Genomic DNA, 19,361 nt, shown 5'->3' on the forward strand with positions numbered 1-19,361 from the left:
CTGTGTTAGTACTGAGGCCATGGTGAGCCCTTCGTGAGTCCCCTGGACGCTCTCGGCCACGGCCTGGTGTTGCTGATTGACAAAGTGGGGTGAGAAGACAAAGGAGCCATTCTCCCTGGTCGACTCATCTCTCTAGCCATCCTGAAACGTGTGCCTTTCTCTATCAATACATTCTTGGTAGCTTCTGCAGCAACCTTGGTCTATCTTAAATGCCTTTATCAAAATAAAAAAACCCAAACCAAACCAAACCACCCACTGCAGCAGCGTGAACAGCTTAGAGAAAACAGTGGGCGAGAAACCATATTAGCGTTTGTCAATATTTCCCATGTTGGCCCCGAGAACTAATTTCTCAGGCTGGCTAGAAGGACCATCCTAATTATATTCAAATATAACCAATTTGAAACAATGCTTTCAGTAATGAGAGTCTGGCCCGTGGCAAATTTACAACAACACGTGGAGACGGATGTTAGAAAGGTGGTTGGATTATAAAATAACCTTTCAACTGTTGGTCCAAATGGTCAGCTCTTTCATATCAACCGAACGGAGTGCCTCTAATTGAGGTTAATAATGAAAATCTCCCATCTCTGGATTGTCATAAAAGCCAGAATTCTAATTTTCGCCACTGAAGATGTTAAATCTTTAAACATTCGGTTGTTTAATTTATTAGACCTTGTTTCCCCCGGCATCTTCCTAACAGAAAATCTGACCACTAAAAATAAGAGTCAGCTGTGCTGATATATTTACATAAATAATTAAAAATCTCTACAGCCAGAGCAGGCGATAAAACGTATTGCCACCATAAACTTGCAATGGAAGAACATCAGTTTAATTAAAAGCTACAAAGGCACCACTGTAAACAATTCATTTGCATTTCAAGCTCTGTGTTTGTTGACTGGGGAAAGAATTAATTCATTCAACAAAGCGAAACAGAAAGGACCTCACCCCAAATCCCGTTATTGAGGTCAGTAACCACATTTAATTAAGATGAAGTGTTAATAATATATTTGAGTAGAGGGAGGTTCTTTTAATTTCCCCAGGTAGAAATGTTATTTTTTAGCCTTTAACTCCTGATTAAAATTTAACAGGTGGGAGTCACCCCAAATTAAACTCTTAAATCTGGTTTTGAAATCTGTTCTTGGCAACACAAGGAGTCTGAAACCCCCCCTCCTCCCCTCCCCACAAATAGGAGGCTACCATACACTTCGAGCCTCTGTGTTCCCGAGAAGGCCTGTGAAGACCAAATCCCAACTTCCAAGCAGACTGATTTTTGACATCTACTTCTAAAGATCTTAGAAGATACAGAACGAAATGTCCCATAGACAGCCTGCGATTTCCCCTTGATTTCCCCTCATTTCTCTGAATGGTCTCCAACATTAGATTAAACAAGGTGTTTGTTGATCAACAAGTCCATCAACAAGGACTTGATGACTCACAGGCAAATCTGAAACTGGGCATTTTAACGAGTCTTGGTGGGGGGGGGGGGCGCTGGATTCTCATCTCTGCATGTTGTGCTCTGTAGCAGCTTCAGGAATGGATTCCACCGCGGAGCTAAAAGTCCTCCATGTCCAAAAGCAGGAGAAGAAGGGAAAGGACTTTCAAAAGACCCAAAGAAATCAGGACGAAGAAGGCTGCAGTTTTCAGAGAGGTGAGGCTCTACTTTGGATCGGGTTCAGATAGTCCGAGTTTTGAGCATAGGCTCAGTGTGGATGGAGGCGCAGGAGGAAGAGGCGGCTGACGGCTGTGGCCGTGGCCATGGCTCTTGACTGTGACCCCCGTGGAGTCCGGAAGCCCCGTCGGAGGCCTGTCTGTCCTGCACAGGCCTCACTCCTGGGATTGGTTTAAAACAAGGCCACTTGCTGATGTCATGGTTGCGCAGACATGCCTCTGCACAGACACCCCCCACGCAGCTGCCATTACTGCAGGCCGCGCCGACGAACCCAGCACTTCCATCTGCCTGGCCCAGGCCGGGCTGGGGCTATTTCAGGAGCTCTCAGCCTCGATGAGTCTTCTCTGTCCCTGGTGGCCTCCTCCCAAGCCCTAGCAGATATCCTGGCACGTACCCACTGGCCAAATACATTTTTTGGTCCCGTGAAAGTTTTGAGATCACTTTGGCCTTTGGCGTGATTAAGCTATCAGGAATACGTCATTAATAATCCCCTTTTCGCTAGCAAGGAGAGATCTACGAATGGGCTTCAAACAGACGGTTTCGCCAGCTTTAAAGTTGACCATGGTCGTGTTGCCACGATGCTCTCTCCGGATGTTCGAGGTCTATTCATTTAGATTTTTTTCTTTTCTTTTCCAACTGTGGAGACGACGGATTACGCATTCGGGTCCCTGACGCATTGTAGGCCCCCTGGAGAATCGGAAGGTCCACGTGCCGGGCCTCAAGTGCTAACTCTGAGGTGGTGCTGATGCGACTGCATCAGGGAGGGATGGTTACCCGCCTGCCACTCCCCTCACCCCACCCCCCAGGGCCCGGGATCGGTGAGACGATGGAGGGTTAGGGCGGGAATGACAGTAAGGCGTCAGGAAGGTAGCGCCAGATGTCCAGAAAGCACACGTCCAGATGCCCAGGGAGCACAGTCCCGAGGTCAGAGCAGTCCCCCACCCCCCGCAGAGGTGATACCCAGCCCGCCCCACGGGGACACACGCGTGGGCACTGTGGGCTCTCAGCAGCCCCAGCCACTCTCCCCCCACGTCGGCACGCTCTCCTCCCACGAAGGAGGGCTCCGAGAGGCTCCCCGAGGCTCCGCTTTCCTCATCGGTGAAAAGGGAGGCCAACGATGTGTCCTTCGCGGGTTCATGGGCAATAAATGATCCCCCCGTGAAGGTGCTTTGGGTGCACGTTGATATAAACACGCTGGGCACTTTGTCCCGGGACCAGCAAGCTTACCGCCCCTCTTTCTCAAACACCTGTCTCCAGGGGGGTTGCGGAGACGCCCTCCAGTTTCGGGGATGGGGGGCAGCCGGGTCCCAGGAGGTGGAGGGCTGCACAGAAGTACAGGGAGAGCGGGGTTTCTGGAGGATTCCGGACCGCAGCGATGCTTGGACACAATTTCTGCTGCCTGGCTCTTTGTCCCCAGCTGGCGACCGCTGGTTCTGACTTCCCAAGGAAACCATGTATTTTCCTCCTTCCTTCCTTGCCCTCCTGCCTCCAGCCTTCTTTGTGGGACCCATGCTCTTGCTCTCACGACTGCAAGCTCCCCGGGGGCTGCGGGCAGAGGCTCCCTCATTGACAAGCAAGCCCAGCACCCCGGGGGCGTCAGCAGGCTCCCAACGAACACTGTTCAACTGAGCGACCGAATGAGCGGTAACGACAATCCTCGCGCGTTCCCTCCGCCAAGCATTTGGTCTTGAGCAACATGATTATCTATTATTTTGATTGCGTAGAAATCTAATATCATGGCAGGTTTTACCCTTTTAAATTTATCCTGTGGTTTTTCATTATGGAGAAAAGCTCAGTTCCCCATGGCAGAAGCGTCTAGTTACTTGACACTGCATCCTCTCTTCCCTTCTTAATTCGTAAAGAATCCCAGTTTCAAAAGCTAGCTGCTACCCAGCTAAACGACCATACGGTCTGGTATCCCTCGGAGTTAGGTGTGGTCATGGAACTAATTTTGGCCAATGAGATTTACACAGTAATGGGGCTGACTTCTAGGACGTTTCCTTAAAAGATGGGAGACCCGATGCTCTTCTTCCCCCTTCTCCCATCTCACTGTCTGGAATGTAGACTTGAAGCCTGGCACACTAGCAACCATTACAGCCCATGAGGAAGGGGATACCAGCCCGGAGGTAATCGAGTGGTGAGCAGGAAGGAGACTGGACCCCGTGACAGTTTTGTGGGACCTCCATACGAGCCCTGGGCCCCGCCGTGGCTACTCTAGACTTCTGTTACAGGAGACTCCCCACCCCCCAAAAAAAGAGTTCTATTTTTTCTGATCCACGGTCATTTTGAATTTTCATGTTATGTTCAGCCAAACTCAATCTTCCCAGATACAGTGCTGCTCGACCCACCCTTGCAGGGCTCCCTGGATGAATGTTTTCTCTAAAACCATGTTGAGCAATGATAGGTCATTTCATGTCGGCACGAATGATATTTCTCAACACATGGCTTATATATTCAGTGTGTAGTCAGGAACCTCTGCTGCAGCGTGGTTTATTGTAGACCCCGGACAAGACGAGCTCGGTCTGAAAAAATGCTCAAAATAGGAAGTGCTACTTGGGTGCCCCCAAGGAAATCCCCCAATTGTGAAAGACAATGAGATAAGTCCTCTCAGGCTGTTGGGAGGGACTGAGCGGCCGGCTGCCTCCCCAAAGCAATGGAACCAACAGAGCCCAAGGGGTCCTCCCTGGTATTCAGTTCACTGGTGGAGAACGTGGGACAAAGGCATTTTGTCATTTGTCATACATTTCCAGTGTAGCATAAGGATAACTGAGCGGCTCCTTCCGACAGCAATTAGCCAACAAGCTCAGATGCAAAGTCTGCTCCTTATTAGAGACACCCGAACGTCACGAGTGTCACGGGGAAATGCCGGGCCCCTGTCTTGGGGGCGTGGAGCCGGGGCTGCGGTGTGCAGAGGAGGATGGGGTGAGGGAGGCGGAGCCGAGTGGCTTTCTAATCCTGATATCAACTCAAATCTTAAGGGAAAATATAAATGTGACTGCGTGGGTATAAAAAAAAGAACTATTTTTATGACAAAAGGCATTAACAATACCAATACTTTGGGTGCAAAGTATTTTCAAAAAAGTTCTCCGGGAAATTAATGATGCATTCAACAATTTAGCTGTAAGCATGTCCGCTGACCTTTTCAAAAAATAATTGCATACAATTGGAAACACTCTTAATATCTAATAACAAGGAAATGAATGAACAAATGAGAGCGTCCATGTAATAAGATAATAGAATTCTATCAGGCAATTAAAAATAATGGCCGTGTCTTGACAGGAGAAGCTGTTCACCATGTCCTGGGAAGCAGACAAGGCAGGTTCCCAGACAGGACGGGTGATGGGAGCTATTTCTGGTAATAAAAACGGAAGGTTTCTCACATGTGACATCGGACGGAGATATACCCACATTGTCAGGAGGGGATTTCCTGGGCGAGATGATCACCGATTCTTTATTCTCTTCTTTATTCTCAACTGCCTTTTCCAAAGTCTCCTCCATGAACTATCTTAACTTTATAATAAGGATAAGAAGATAGAAGTCATTAAAAAGAAGAGTTGCGTTGTCACCAGCCCGCAGATGTCCATTCTGATTTGGCGGAGAGGGCGGCGATGGGCTTTTTCACAAGTTTTAATAACTCGGGCTTTTTAGTGAGAATATTCACTCTGATGCCCGGACACCTCCTGTCTTCAGCGTTACAGGCTTCTCAGAGATCAAGGCGCCTTTCACAGACTTGACTGTTTCCCGGTGAGATGAAAGAGGGCCCACCAGGGGCCGGCTGTGCCAGCCTCATGTCCGAGACAAGACGTGCCTTTCATCACGGGAGCCAGGACACCAGCCGTGATGGGAATCGGCTAGAAAGTTTGTTAAGTTTGGGGTGGGCTCGGGGTGCGGAGGAGGTTTCCCTGCTTTGACAGGGAAGGAGCCTGCCCTCAGGGTTGGGGCAGGACCCGTGTCAGGGGCATCTCCCCCTGGGCTCCAAAGCTCCCAGTTCTGGTGGCAAGAGCTGCACCTGTCCGTGAGGCTGTCCCTGCCTCTGATGAGCTCAGCACCAGCACCAGGGGAGGCGCGGTGGAGGGAGCCGGGAACCAGGCCCAGAGAGGAGCCCTGCCGGCCACGCTGGGGTCCCACGGGAAGGCCTGTGTGGGAGGAGTCTGACCAGAGAGAGAAACGTGTCCTTCTCTCAGTCCCTCTCTCTCGCCCACACACATCTACTTTGCTTCAAGGCTGGAAGAGAGTTCTCTCCAGACACTGCTAGGCTCAATCTGTAAATGCTGGTTAAGTAAACCAGCCACAGAGAAACACCTCAGCGGCATTTCCTGAGGGCACTCATAGCGCTGAACGTGGTCTCAGTGACTCTTGGTGGTTCCTGATGGCTCAGCCCCCATTCCCGACTCCTGGGAAACGCATCCCGCATTCCTGCGGTCATCATGGTGGGACGTGGGGCCCACGGTGGGCACGCCTTCCCCCCCACCCCCCTGCTACTCCATTTGGCTCCGAGAAGGGCATGTGTGCAAGTTGGCTCGGTGAGACCCAAGTGTGGCCCTTGGACTTGAACTTTCAATCGGGAAGCATCTCTTCCTGGTGGGAGGGTTGAGGACAGGCACTGCCGGTGGCCGTTCAGGCACGACTGAGGCCGAAGCCGACCCGGGGTGGAGATGCAGAGCCAAGAGGTGCGGTAAGAACATACACCAGACACCCGAGTTCTTGTGCTGGGTTCCCTCCTGCCCGTGCGCCTTTCAGGTACGTGGGCTGATACGTGGCGTCTTGGGCTAAGCCACTCGGAAGAGGGACTGGCAGCTTACGGGGAAGGGTCAGATCTATGCCGACCGACTGGAGCTTCCCACACTCCTGCCTCTTCCCTCGGGTCTCCCATCTAGGAACGGGGAGCACATCACTCGCTCTGATCTCCTCTCTCACGCGGTGGGTGCCGCAGACGGACCTTCTGCCTGTGCTACAATGCGGAACGTGCGCATCCCATGCCAGAAGCCGGTCCTTGCGCACCATGGCTCCCAGCCTGGTCCTGACACCCCCTCAATGTCTGGGCTCTTGCCAGTCACGCCCTCCCTCTCCGGAGCCAGAATCCTGCCTCCCTCAGTGTGCTGGGACGGCTCTCCGGCTCTTCGAGGCCGGTCCCACATCCCAGCTCCACACGCCATCTGCAAGATGCGCTCCCCTTCCTCTGTCCCCATCAGCTGCCCGCCGCGGTGGGCGGCCACATCCGGAACACCCGCTCTGGTCCCCTGATCTGAGAGGCTCACGACCGCGGGCTACGGAGAGCAGACGCACCCGGGGTTTGCGAACCCGTGTGGGTGAGCGGCACGAGCGGGGGAAGGGTCGGAGGCGGTTCACTCCTTCTTCTCTGTGAAGCCGGGGAGTGGCAGCCCGACCTTCCCATCCCCGAGAGACGCAGCACGGGCCCCGAGTTCCTGTGCTGTCACGGGGCCTGACCCTCTCAGCATGTTCTTTAGTTCTATATGCGATGCAGGGACTCTTCCAGCAAATTCCCCAGTTTGCCCAAGTCGGCCAGAGCGGGTCTTAAAACAGAGAACCCGGACAGACCCGCCTCTCCCGCTGCTGGCGTCTACCACGCATCTGCCCCTCGCCACCCTGTTAAGGCTTCTTGATTGGAGACATCCCAAGTCACCCAGCGACGGCGGAGCTCCCCGCCACCCCATCTCAGCAATGACAAGCCCATCCGAACTCCACATTTGGTTCCTCCCCACCCCAGAGCTGCCTCTTAGTCCTCCTGTTGTACAAGTACAAAATGACCATTCAGCTCCCACAAAGACAACCTAAATGAGTGCGTCCACCTTACCGGCTGTGAAAGCGACCAGCTTCCCCGCCTCAGGACTTAAGGAAAACTTGCTCTTTGATAATTTAAATTGCGTATTTCCTTTGCCTGGTACCCAGCAGGAAAAGCAAAGAGAGAGAACAGAACGGCGATTTCAGGTCACATTATTATCGGATTTGGTATAGTGCAGGCCTGTATCTCATCCGTCCGGCATTTCGGAAAGTTTTGTTCTGAAAGTAAATCGCCTTTTGGGATTGGAAACGAACGTGCGCCGCGTGCCGGCCAGCTCGCTCCCTGGTAACGGGGCCGCGCGGAGATGGTGACACGTTTCCAGGTGTTTTGAATCAGGAAAATACGACCCGTGTTTATTAGAAGTGTATCTAATACTTGATTATCTGTTCCTCCTAGGAGAGGAAGATTAGATTTTGGAAGAGAAAGATTAATAACTTTCTTTTGCGGAGACCAGCGTGCGTTTGGACCTGCATACCCGATTCGGGCTGCTAGTGAAACACGGCACCGCGGAGAGCAGCTTGTCTCCGCGGGCTCCGTGGGTAATGATCATTTAATTAAATCTTGTCATGAAAACACCTTCCTTCTCAGCACCGGACAGAGCTTAAGAAATGAAGACAGAAATTTTTAAAGACTGTTTTCTTTTCTTCCTTTTTTTTTTTTTTTTTTTGGCTTGCCATTTATCAGTGGAAAATCTAACCCTGATGTTCCAGTTCTATGTACCAGTGATGTCTGTTCCATCCCGTTTTGACCGGTTGGGAATCCACAGCCCTAGACAGAGAGCAAGGGCCTTTGAATACTGACTGTTTTTATTCTGATTCCTCCGCTAAGCTGGGCCACCTGGAGCTGTTACTGAACCTCTCTGGGTTCCTAATACGCTAAGGAAGCCAGTGCCTTCCTTAGCAAGCTGTGGTGACCAGAGTGTGGGTCAAGTGTCTGAGAGGCAAGGCACCATAGCCGGTGGGTTTTCTTTTCTTTTTTTTTTTTTTTTTTCAGGGACTATGCTTGGCAGACCCCTCTGGCCGTTTAGAGAGACAGCCTGAAGTCCCTCTCCTCCTGAGCTGGTCTACGGCTGGGAAGCAGGTGTGCGGGCAGCAGGCCCCCCACCCGGACTCAGCCTGGTCTTGATACAATCAGCCACAGACTTCATTGCGACACGTACCTTCTCGTTACCCAGATCCCTAACAGATTTAATTTAATGCTAGGTCGCTCCTGACAACCAGGCCTGCAGCCGGGAAAGAAATACTATTTCTGCATGACTCGGGTCTCCAGGTAGAGAGCGGCTCACCTACCTGATGGTTTGATGCTGCAGGGAATCGGGGTCCGTGGCGTTCACGGTCAGAAGCACGCTGCCTACGGAGATGTTCTCCTGCCTGGTCACTGTCATGGGGTCCGGGTAGAAAACCGGACCCTCATTGACATCCAGGACGGTGATGTGGACCGTGGCCGTGGAGCTGGGGCCGTAGGAGACGTCAGGCACCAGCGGGTCCTCATTTTCCACTTTGATCAGCAGGGTGTGAAAGGCGGAGATCTCGTAGTCCAGGGGCTGGAAAGCAGAGATGGGAGGCTCAGCATGTGTATCTGCTACAGAGGGCAGAAGGCGCCTTTGCCCCAGGTCCCTGCGACAGCCCACGAGTCGACGTGTGGGTGATCGGGTTTGGATCCAGGTTTTGTGGGCTAATGTGAATGCAGCGTGGGGTCCTCCTTAAGGATATGCAACATCCAGATACAGAATTGGGATGGAAGCTGGTAGTTTTTGTTTTTGAGATTGAGAAGTAAGTGACAACGCATGATGTGAGCCCAGAGTGCTAGGGTCCCCGTCTGAGACCATCTAAAGATGACGCCCTCACCCTGCCGACATTAAAAGTCTTCTTACCTGTAACCCGTAGCCCCATGACTCCGACACTCCGTGGATTTCGGGGACAAACAACTCTGAAACCTAAACCTTAGCCAACTATGGGGTCACCCTGCCTCGGTTACTAGGTCGAGTGGAAAAGGCAGCCCCAAATTCCATCTTTAATGTTTCCATCTCCCTGGCCACAAGCGCCGAAGCGGGATTGTGGACAGCAGGAAAAGGAGAGTTTCTCCTGCCGGTTGCATTTCCGGGGAGGGCGTGGCATAGGGAAAAGGACTGGAGAGGACTGGAGACACGTGGGGTTAAGCCTCGGGGCCCTTCCCCACCTGAGGGCATTTAAAACCTGCGGGCAATTTTCAATGGTCACCATGAGTAGGGGCTCTGTGGTCAGATACGGGGCAGGGATTATGAGACACATGGCCGTGCCTGGGAGGGACCCTCCAGCATGATGATGGTGGATGGTCCTGGCCCCAGGGTCACTAAGATGTGGCCCCACTCTAGGTGATTTCACAAAGGGCTGGTAGAACCCGCCTCCCCCAGCGGCTGTGCAGAGTCAATCAGATCACGTTCAGGAGACCCCACTGCTGACATTATTAATATGGGGGTCCTGCCCACCATGAACGACACGGACGCCATTCACCTGGCCACTCTCCAAACCATGGGATGACCCACGAGTCACATTTCCTGTCATTGAGGGCGTGTGGGGAGACATTTAGCTTGGATGAGGGCAGGCTGTTTATTTCAAGTAATTTTCCTCATGTTGACTGGGACGATGGGTAGCTAATGCCTCAGACCCAGGACACATGGATGCTCTTGCTGGAAGGACAGGACCAAACGGAGTGCGGGGAGTCGGTTCGCACTCGACCAAAAGGAAGCAAAAGGTGAAAAGGTTGTAAGAGCCACGGGAAGTGGGAGCAGTGTGAGACCGGGAAGCTGGGCAGAGAGCCCTGCACATGCACACGCACGCACACGCACACCCACAGGAAATGCTTCCTGATGGTAACAGGACCCTCTCTCCGCACCTGCCACAACTCCCAGAGGGACTTACAGTGTTAACAGGTGTAGCGCTCCTGGCACCGAGGAGCTACCCAAATACATGACCTCGGCGACATACATTTCAAACTGGGGCCCAGGGTGTTGCCATGCACCCAGATTTATCATTTATCCCAAATCTAGCCCAGCTGATTTTTCTACCACGATGGAAAAGCCACCAGGCTGGGGTTTCTTCCATTTGTGAGCTCCACGAGACTTGGAACAGCAGAATTTGAGCCTGAGGTTGAGGCTGACATGGTGAGTGGGAGGGCCGGGCCACTTGCCGCATGGAGTAGGGCAGACCCAGGCGGGGAGAGAAGATCGGGGTCCCCAGAGGAAGTGGTCTGGTTTATTTACACATGGCCTTTACACAGTATGACTAAAATGCGTGTTTTTTTACATGGTAGGTACAAGTGTGTACGTTTCTGTTGGATCAGTACACGTGTGCCCATAGAGTAAACATGCACATGTGTGTTTTTACATGTCAGATGTGCATGTGTGTATATGTGAGCGAATGTGTGTATGATAGGGGTGTGTGTGTGTGTGTGTGTGTGTGTGTGTGTGAGGAGCTCTGTCTGGGTTCCCTGAGACTCCAGCCAAGTCTGGAAGCAGAGCCTGAGGCAGGGATTTGGAGCATGATGTACTGGCGTGCCTTCTCAGAAGAAGAAGGGAGCAGGGAGGTGGTCTCTGCTGGAGTCCAGCTACAGCTCAGTGCCAGGGGAGCTCTGGAACTTTCCCTGATCACCAAATCAGCCCCATCTCAGGGTAGTGGGTGGCCTTTTGCCTCCCTCTGCAGTAGTCAGGTGCCGGCTGCAGGCTCTCTCCAGCGGGCAGAGCTTGGCTTGCCTTCCCTTCGGTGGGCTGTTCTGCTGGGAAGATGGAGGCTGGGAGCCAGCACTCAGGGCTCTGGGAGCGTCTGCTCCCACCTAGTCAGGGACCCTGGTGGGCGCGTTAGTTTCCTAGGGCTGCCGGATAAAGGACTGGGTAGCTTAATAATACAGAAATCAACTGTCTCACAGTCCTGGAGACCAGAAAGCACAAAATCAAATGGGAATGGGGCTGTGCTGGCTCTGAGAACTTTGGGGGGAACTTCCCTGCCTCCCCCTGGGGTTCCCTGGCCTGTAGCCGCCCCACTCCCATCTCTTCCTCCGTAGCCATACAGCCCCCTCCCTGCGTGTCCCTGTCATCTCCTCACACGAACACGGTCCTGCTGGAGGGGGGCGCACCCTCTCCACCATGACCTCAACTAATCACATCTGCAGTGACTCTATTTGCAAATATGGCCACATTCGGGGGGCCAGGGGTAAGGACTTCAAAATATCTCTTCTTGGGGGACACAATTCAATCCATACTGGTGGGGCACACCCATGGCTCCCCAACCCCCACAATATACATGTCTGGTTTTCACCACCGCCCTTCATTCCATCCCACGACATTATTTATCCCTTCCTGTGCACCTACGGTGTGCTAGGAGGGCTCTGTGAGCGTCAGTGCACCCGGTCCTCACTTTACATCATAATAGCGGGCATTTTTAGTCCCCTTTCCTCCTTGAGGGAACAGGCTCAGAGAGGTTGAGTAACTCAGTCACAGTCACACAGCTAATAAGCAGCACTGAGCCACGCGTTGGCCCGGAGAGTGTGATGAGAAAGGAGGGAGAACGGACACCCCCTGGGCGCCACCCTGGCCTCGGAGGGTTTGGGAAGTGACCAGTGCACAGAGGGAGGACAGGGGGCACTGAGTCATACAATGTCTTTCTGGAGGGCAGGGCCGCTCGAGCGCTGGTTCCCATCTGCACGGTCCCTGGCTGTAATAATTCCAGCCAAGGGTTTCCCTGCGCAGGCCGCCAGGAGCTGGTGCAATGTGGCTCTCTCCTCCCGGACGTTGCCCTGGCTCACGCTGGGTGAAGAGGCCCTCCCTCATCTGGGGCGTCTGACTTTAGTGATATGATCTGTCTGATGCAAGGTCTCTAGATCAGGGAGGGGAGGGGATTGAACTTCTGATAACACTTCTTAAACACTTCTGATCAAGTTCCAGAGATTCCACCTAATTCCTATTTCATCAGTGTCGAGTGAGGGTGTGGACAAGCCTCACGGAGTCGTCACAGGCTGGGAAAGCCAGCCCACACGGGAAGTGTAAAGAACCTGTGGGAAGAGGGAGGGTTTGAAAGTGCGCCAACAGTGATTTGCAAGCCTATTATGGGTTTGGGGATCAAGGCTTTCTGGATATTTCCATCTCCTCCAGGGACAGAAGAGATAATACACTTAAAATGCAGGGTAGATTATGTTCAGCGGAAAGGGTAACTCTCTGACAGTTTTGGAATAGGTTTACAAAGCAACTAAGAGCATTGCTGAGCAGAAGGTTTTAAAGAGGAAAGAGGTACTTGCTTTCCAGAACTGTTAGGATTTGGTCCTGCAGAGGAGGGACTCCCCTGGGAGCCACAGAGCCCTGTCATTTCTGCTCATTCTTCGGTATGCTCACTGCTAACTGGTTAGGGCACAACAGCTCATTGCCCAGTGACCATGCCCACCCCGTGCTCCCCTGCCCCTCTCTTCCTGCGGAGGCCCCAAAAGCCAGATTTGTACTTCCTATCCTTCCTTGCAGCTGGGATGGGCCCGAGTTATCTGGCCAATGATACGTCATGGGAAATTATCTGAGAAACCACTGGAAAAGATATTTCCTTCCCTGATGTGAGGAGGGGGCACTTGAGAGCACTCTCTCGTGTCTGCCAGGCTGCCTTCTTGCTACCTGCCTTAGAACACAGGGGGAAGATGCGATGCCCAGGGTTTTGGCAGCCACTTTGTATCCGCGAGGAAAAAAGCCAGAAGCATTTACAGAGCCCCGTGCTCGCTCTCTGATGCCTTGAGCTGCCAGCCAATCTTAGACTGACCTATCTTCATCTAGTTATGGAAATCATTAAATTCTCTTTATTATTTAAGCCACTATCAGCCTGGTATTCTCTTATTTGACCTGAGGACATTCCTAACGAAGCACAGGGTTGCTGGCAAAGTGAAAAGCATGGGGAACAAGGCAAGGCCTGCCTGCAGAAAGCCGTCCTGCTTCGACACAGGTGGGTTGAGAAGCAGAGAGAACCCAAGGCTCTCAGAGCAATTCGCATGGCAAGCAGCCAAAGGGAGGCGGAATCTCCATTTTAATTCTGAAGCAAAGGGAGTCCACTCACTGGTAAAACTGAGGCCCAGAGGGAGTTCAAGGTGCTGCAGGCACCTTCTCCACAAGAATTTGCAGGTGCAAACATCGTCCAGCAGGGCTCATCCACAAGGCTGTGCTCTACAAACCCCAGCATCTTCTGGGCCCGTAGCACCTCTCCCATGGGAAGGGCCGGGGAACCTGGGTCATAACTGGCCTCCCGGGTGACACTCCTGTATGCTAACATTTCAGGCTCCGCGTGGCTGGCCACAGTGGCGATGCAGGGAGAAGAGAACGCCCCTTCGTGATTCTGGTTTTCTCCTAGTGCCTGTGCCACAAGCTCTCACACACACAGGGTGGGGGGGATGGTGCGCTTCTAGAATTTATGATGAGGCTGTATATGTACCTGAGCTTTGTCTTCCAGCTGCAGGTTTGGAAAATCGCCCGATGGCGTTTATGGATCGGGGCTGTCCTGTTTTGCATATCTTAGATAATTCAGTATCAATCATATGGAAAATCTCATTTAAAAATTAACTTGGTTTCTTTTTAAGGTTACACGTGTGTTTGAGTTTCCTAGAACATGTGAAACAGGTTGGTTTTGTGGCCGTGAGGATATAAATACACCCTGAAGCCCTGAGCCTTTTTCTTTTTCAACCGCAGGAAGAGGAGACTAGGGCTGCCTTCTTGACCTTCCCCAGCCGGGAAACCCTCTGTCTGGTGAAGAGGAAGGAGCAGGGGAAGCGTCCTTACTTTGACAACGGACAGCATCCCCTCGTTGGTCTGAGGGTTGGTGTGGATCTCGAAACTCTGGCCCGGATTTCCGTTGATGATGGTGTAGGCAGCCCTCCATGCGCCTGTGGCGGGGTCGTCCTTGTCCTCGACTGTCAAGTTGACGATAACCCCCACGGCTCCTTCCTCCACGGTGGCTTGAAACTGCACACAGAGCAAATGGTTATGGTCACTATTTGGTAAAAACAGCATCGACCCTTTACGGAGCCTTTCCCACAGGCCCGATAGTGGTCTGTGACCCATACCCCTCGTTTCACAGCCAACAGTGCAGGAGACTCATGCTGCTGTGCCCAGCCGAGCTGGCAGACGGTCCATTCCTCCCCTCGGCCTTCCCTGTGCGGAGCGGAGGCCGGGAGACTGCCTTCTCTTCTACTGAATGTGGCCGGAAATGATGCTCGGCGGCTGGGAGCGGCTAGCCCTTCTCGTGCCTCTCTTTCCATCTGTCTACACACAGACAACCCCAGGACCCAAGGGCAGGGTGCGGCCACAGGGGGAAGAATGGGGGTCCTGGGTCCCTTCACCTATAATGAGCTGTTGTTGAAAAAGAAATACACTTCTACAGAATGGGAGCCTTTATACAATTTTGCGTGTCTTTGCTCTTGCGACTTTGCTGACCTTAAACAACAAGGTCACCGGGGACCCAGGGCTCCTCCCTTGCAGGTGGGGGGACCGGAGCTGAAACCTGGGGTTTGACTCCACGGCTTCTGCTTGCTTGCACCATCTCCTCTAAAGAAGAGAGCTGATTTTCATCCGCCCCACCTCTTCCCCACAACAAGGAGGACTTTAAAAACCCATTTTCCAAGGAAACATATAAATCAGTTGTTCGGAGCCTTGTTGTACCTGTGTTTTTATTGTAATACATCTCCAATACTTGTTGCAAGTAGGTGTGGTGAAAATAAATCAATAAATGAAAAATCAGCTTTCCCATAGATAATTTCGTGAGCTATCATCAGCACATTCCTTTGAGCTGGAAGCATAAAGTATTGTTTTAGTGCTCACCTCTGACACACTACAGGTGAATAGTAATCTGTTTGCAAATATTTTACAAACAAGTAATACCAATAAGCTGACAAGAAGAAGAAATATCTTGGAATTTCAATTAGTAGGAAAGGGAGTCTCGAGACAGTGAGGCGATATCAGAAAGCCCTTGTGTTCAAAGAGAAGTAATTTGAGAAATGGGGTTTCAAAAGCAGTGGCTGATTAATTGACTTGCAAATCATTAATCATAAGCCTTAATCTTGATGCCTTAGGGGGCTGGGGCGGGGACAGGAACTAATTTGTCTACCACACCTCAGCAAACCTGGGTGGGTTGTTTCCTTTCTATGAAAGGGATGCTGGGAAATTCTTGGAACCTGATGGCAGGATGGGAAGCAGCTAGAGCAGGGAGAGGCGGGGAGGATGCTGTCACATGGACAGGGCTTCAGGCGACAATGTTGACCTGATTCCTGTCTAAGTAGTCCTCTCTTTAGCTTTCCCTCTTTCCCATAAAAATCAGGGAATTCCTAAGCTTAAATCTAGATGTGGTTCTCAGCCCTGTCTGCACATTGGACTGTCTTCGAGAGCCCCCTCTCTCTCTCTCTTTTTTTTTTTTAAATAACTGAGCCCTATTCTTTTTTTTTTTTTAAAGATTTTATTTATTTATTTGACAGAGAGAGATCACAGGCAGGCAGAGAGGCAGGCAGAGAGAGAGGAGGAAGCAGGCTCCCTGCTGAGCAGAGAGCCCGATGTGGGGCTCGATCCCAGGATCCTGAGATCATGACCCGAGCTGAAGGCAGCGGCCCAACCACCGAGCCACCCAGGCGCCCCAACTGGGCCCTATTCTAATTCAGTGGGTTTGGAGGTAAGGTCTGAGATTAAGGATTTTCTCCACCTGCCCTGGTAATTCTAGTATGCAGTTTAATTGACAGAAGCATGACAGAGTCCAAGGTCAAGAATGGGACGGAGGTGTCAGTGTTGAGAGAGGCTGTCTGAGTTCCGTGCTGAGGGCCTGTGGAGGATCAGCGGCTCAGCGGGAAGGGACACTGGGATCAACCCCATCTGTTGGCCACATGCCCATGAGGCTATCTAATCTCTCCAGATATGGATGAAGAAAGAATCACAGAGAAGGAAGGAAAGTCCAGAGTAGTTCAGTGAACCAAAGGTCAAATCCGTGCCTCCTGGCTTCGTTATCTCCACTTATAATGAGTTCTATTACTCCAGACCCCCATCGCTGAGGCCCCCCTTCTCCCCTGCTGTGGTCCAGCCACTGATCACACCAGACCTCAGCTCATGACCTGTTCTCGTGTCTCGTCTGACACCTGTACCTTGGGACACCAGGGGGCGATGATGCAGGCATGGGGAGGGCCGGGACTGGAGGATGCTGCCATCCATCCATCTGATACAGGCACAGGTACACCCAGGACCGAGGTGAGGGGTTGCTTTGTCAAAGAGGATGGGGGTCACATTGCGGGTGAAGACACAGAACACATCATGATTGGGGGAGGCTGGAGGCTCAGTGAGGGCTGTCTTGTCCACAGCTTTCTCTCCGGCCCCTCCCATGATGGTAGGTGCAGAGAAGGGACCCAGTATATATTTGTCGAATGAGTCTGTGGTCTTAAATACGGGAGGTGGGATCTGGCATCAAAGGCCAGGATGGAGAGGACATGTGAGGGCTGCAGCTCTACGGGAGTGGTAAGAGGGACTGGCTGGCTGACTGATGCCTGACCCTGCCACGTGCTAGATGTTCCAGAAGGGCAGGGATGGACTGATCTCCCTTGTTCTCCAGGACATCGGTAGCACAGCCGCCTTATGACATTCATGGATCTTAGGTACTTTTACCTTCATTGGCCCTTCCTACTGAAATAGATTTTCATGGGTTTTAAAATTTTCTTTCTTTCTTTCTTTCTTTCTTTTTTTTTACTAATGTGAGGGAAAGAAATTATAATTTTCTTTGACACTGAAAGTTCTTATTCTGGTTTTAGGACCCTCAGCACTGTGCTTCTGGCACCTGATGGGTGATTCATCTCCAATCCCCAGTACGTAGCACAGCGCTGGACACATGAAGATCTGATGGATGGATAGAGGAATGGGTGGATGGATGGGTGGGTGGATTTGTAAAATTAATATTTAGGCCAGGTCTAAGTGGGAAAAACCTGTGCAGCTTTTCCCAGGATACTTTTTTTTTTTTTAAAGTGTCTGTGGCATCTACCATAGAGGCTGGCATAGAAGACCCTTTTAGTGGGTGAGAAAATGACTCTAAAGGGAATAATGTGGGATTGTTTTTTGAATTCTCACAGTGTGTATTGTGGCCTGATGTATCTTTAGATGGAGTAATATGTCCACAGCTACATTTGCCTACCATCCATCCACCCATCCATCATCCAATCCCCACCCATCACTTTCCATCTGTTCCCCATCCACCCTCCATCTTACATCTATCCATCCATCTAGCCATTTATCTGCCTTCCATCTGTCATCCATCCATCTGTCCATTCTCCATCCCTGCATTTATCCATCCATCCATCCATCATCTATTAACCCATCCATCCATCCATCCATCCATCCACACATCCATCCATCCATCCATCCATCCATCCACACATCCATCCATCCATCTGTCCATCCATCCACACATCCATCCATCCATCCATCCATCCATCCACACATCCATCCATCCATCTGTCCATCCAATCATCCATCCATCCAACCATCCAACCATCTACCCAACCAACCACCCACCCATCCATCCATCCATCCTCCATCATCTACCCATCCATCCATCTTCCATCCACCCATCCATTTATCTATTCATCTACCCATCATTCTCTATCCATTCACCCATCCATCCATTTATCTTCCTTCCTTCCATCTATCCATTGATCTTCCAGACACACAGACAGCCAACAATTATTGGGTGAGTGGCTTCTATGTGCCAAGCATTATATAGTCTAAATTCTAGGGATATGCTAGAAAACAAAATAGACCCAGCACATGTATGATTATAAAACTGTGCTAAATGTTGGGAAAAAAGTAACACTGAGCCTGTTGCTTGAAAGGGGAGTGGTGAGAGGGTCTGGGTGCCCAGTCTGGGGAGAGTCATTAGGGAGGAATTCCCTGAGAACTGAAAGCAGATGGGAAGTTAATAAGGGGCCAGTGGTGGAGGGAGCAGGGTACATTTGTAGAACCAAGGGAAGGTGGGTGTGGCTGGAGTGCAGGGAAGGGCTGGGGAGAACTATTTGCCATTGGGCTCCAGAGGAGGATAAGAGTCAGATCAGGCAACACTTTGGGGGTTACAAAAGGCATTTGGAATTTACCTTGAAAGTAAAGTGGAGTCTAGTCAAGAAATTGGGTTATGTTTAAATCTACTCTTGAGAGAATTCAGAAAAAAAAAATCTTTAAATATAGAAAACATTCAACACAACTATTATAGTCTTTGTTAAGACCATTATCTGATTCTTGCATAAACTACAAAGCCAGTTTCCTTGAGCATCCATTTAGAAACTCATTATTGCTTAATTAAATACTCATTCTATTAATTCTATTCAATGTTTTAACCCCATTATGTAATTCAAGATGGAAAATTAAATAGATTAAAATGAAATAGTACCATTTTATATTTCGAGAGCAATGCTCACTTTGTGATTTAAAAACAATAGACAGACATTAATTTAGCATACCAGAGCAGGAGGAATTATTGATTGTAACATTAGTTCCTTTAATTGGAAAAAATAGATAAAGTCACTTTTATGTTAAACTGTGTGGCAAATCAAGTACCAGACGCAAAATGTATTTTTACATAATCAGTGTGGGTGACTGGCTTGGGACATACTGAGGCTCATTAGACCTCTCCCTTGTATTCAGAATGGAGTATTTCCTTCTGCTTTCTTTGACAACATGGGGTGAGTTTTGTGATGGACCTTTAGGAAGAGAATGCCTGGACCTTCCAGAAAGGTCATCCATCATCAGGGGGAAGAGAGGTTACCATTTTATTTTACAACAAGAATAAATCCTCTTCCTCATTGAGCAAATGGTTGGTTTTAGGTTAAGGTTAACCTGAAATTGGAAGTAATAATCAGCAGGGTAGAAAGCCACAGGTG

The 19,361-nt window shown here is 50.8% G+C and overlaps 1 protein-coding gene across 1 annotated transcript in view; it reads right to left on the reverse strand.

The window, feature by feature from the left end:
- The window catches only part of CDH13 (cadherin 13), a 986,611-nt gene that overhangs the window by 77,931 nt on the left and 889,319 nt on the right, over window positions 1-19,361 (reverse strand). Inside the window, exons 9-10 of the mRNA XM_082712008.1 lie at window positions 14,248-14,430; window positions 8,759-9,012 (exon numbers count right to left, since the gene is read on the reverse strand). Coding sequence (XP_082568134.1) covers window positions 8,759-9,012; window positions 14,248-14,430 — 437 coding nt within the window. The remainder of the gene's footprint in view (window positions 1-8,758; window positions 9,013-14,247; window positions 14,431-19,361) is intronic.

The sequence above is a fragment of the Mustela nivalis genome (assembly GCF_964662115.1).
Source record: "Mustela nivalis genome assembly, chromosome: 18".
NCBI classification, from domain to species: Eukaryota; Metazoa; Chordata; class Mammalia; order Carnivora; family Mustelidae; genus Mustela; species Mustela nivalis.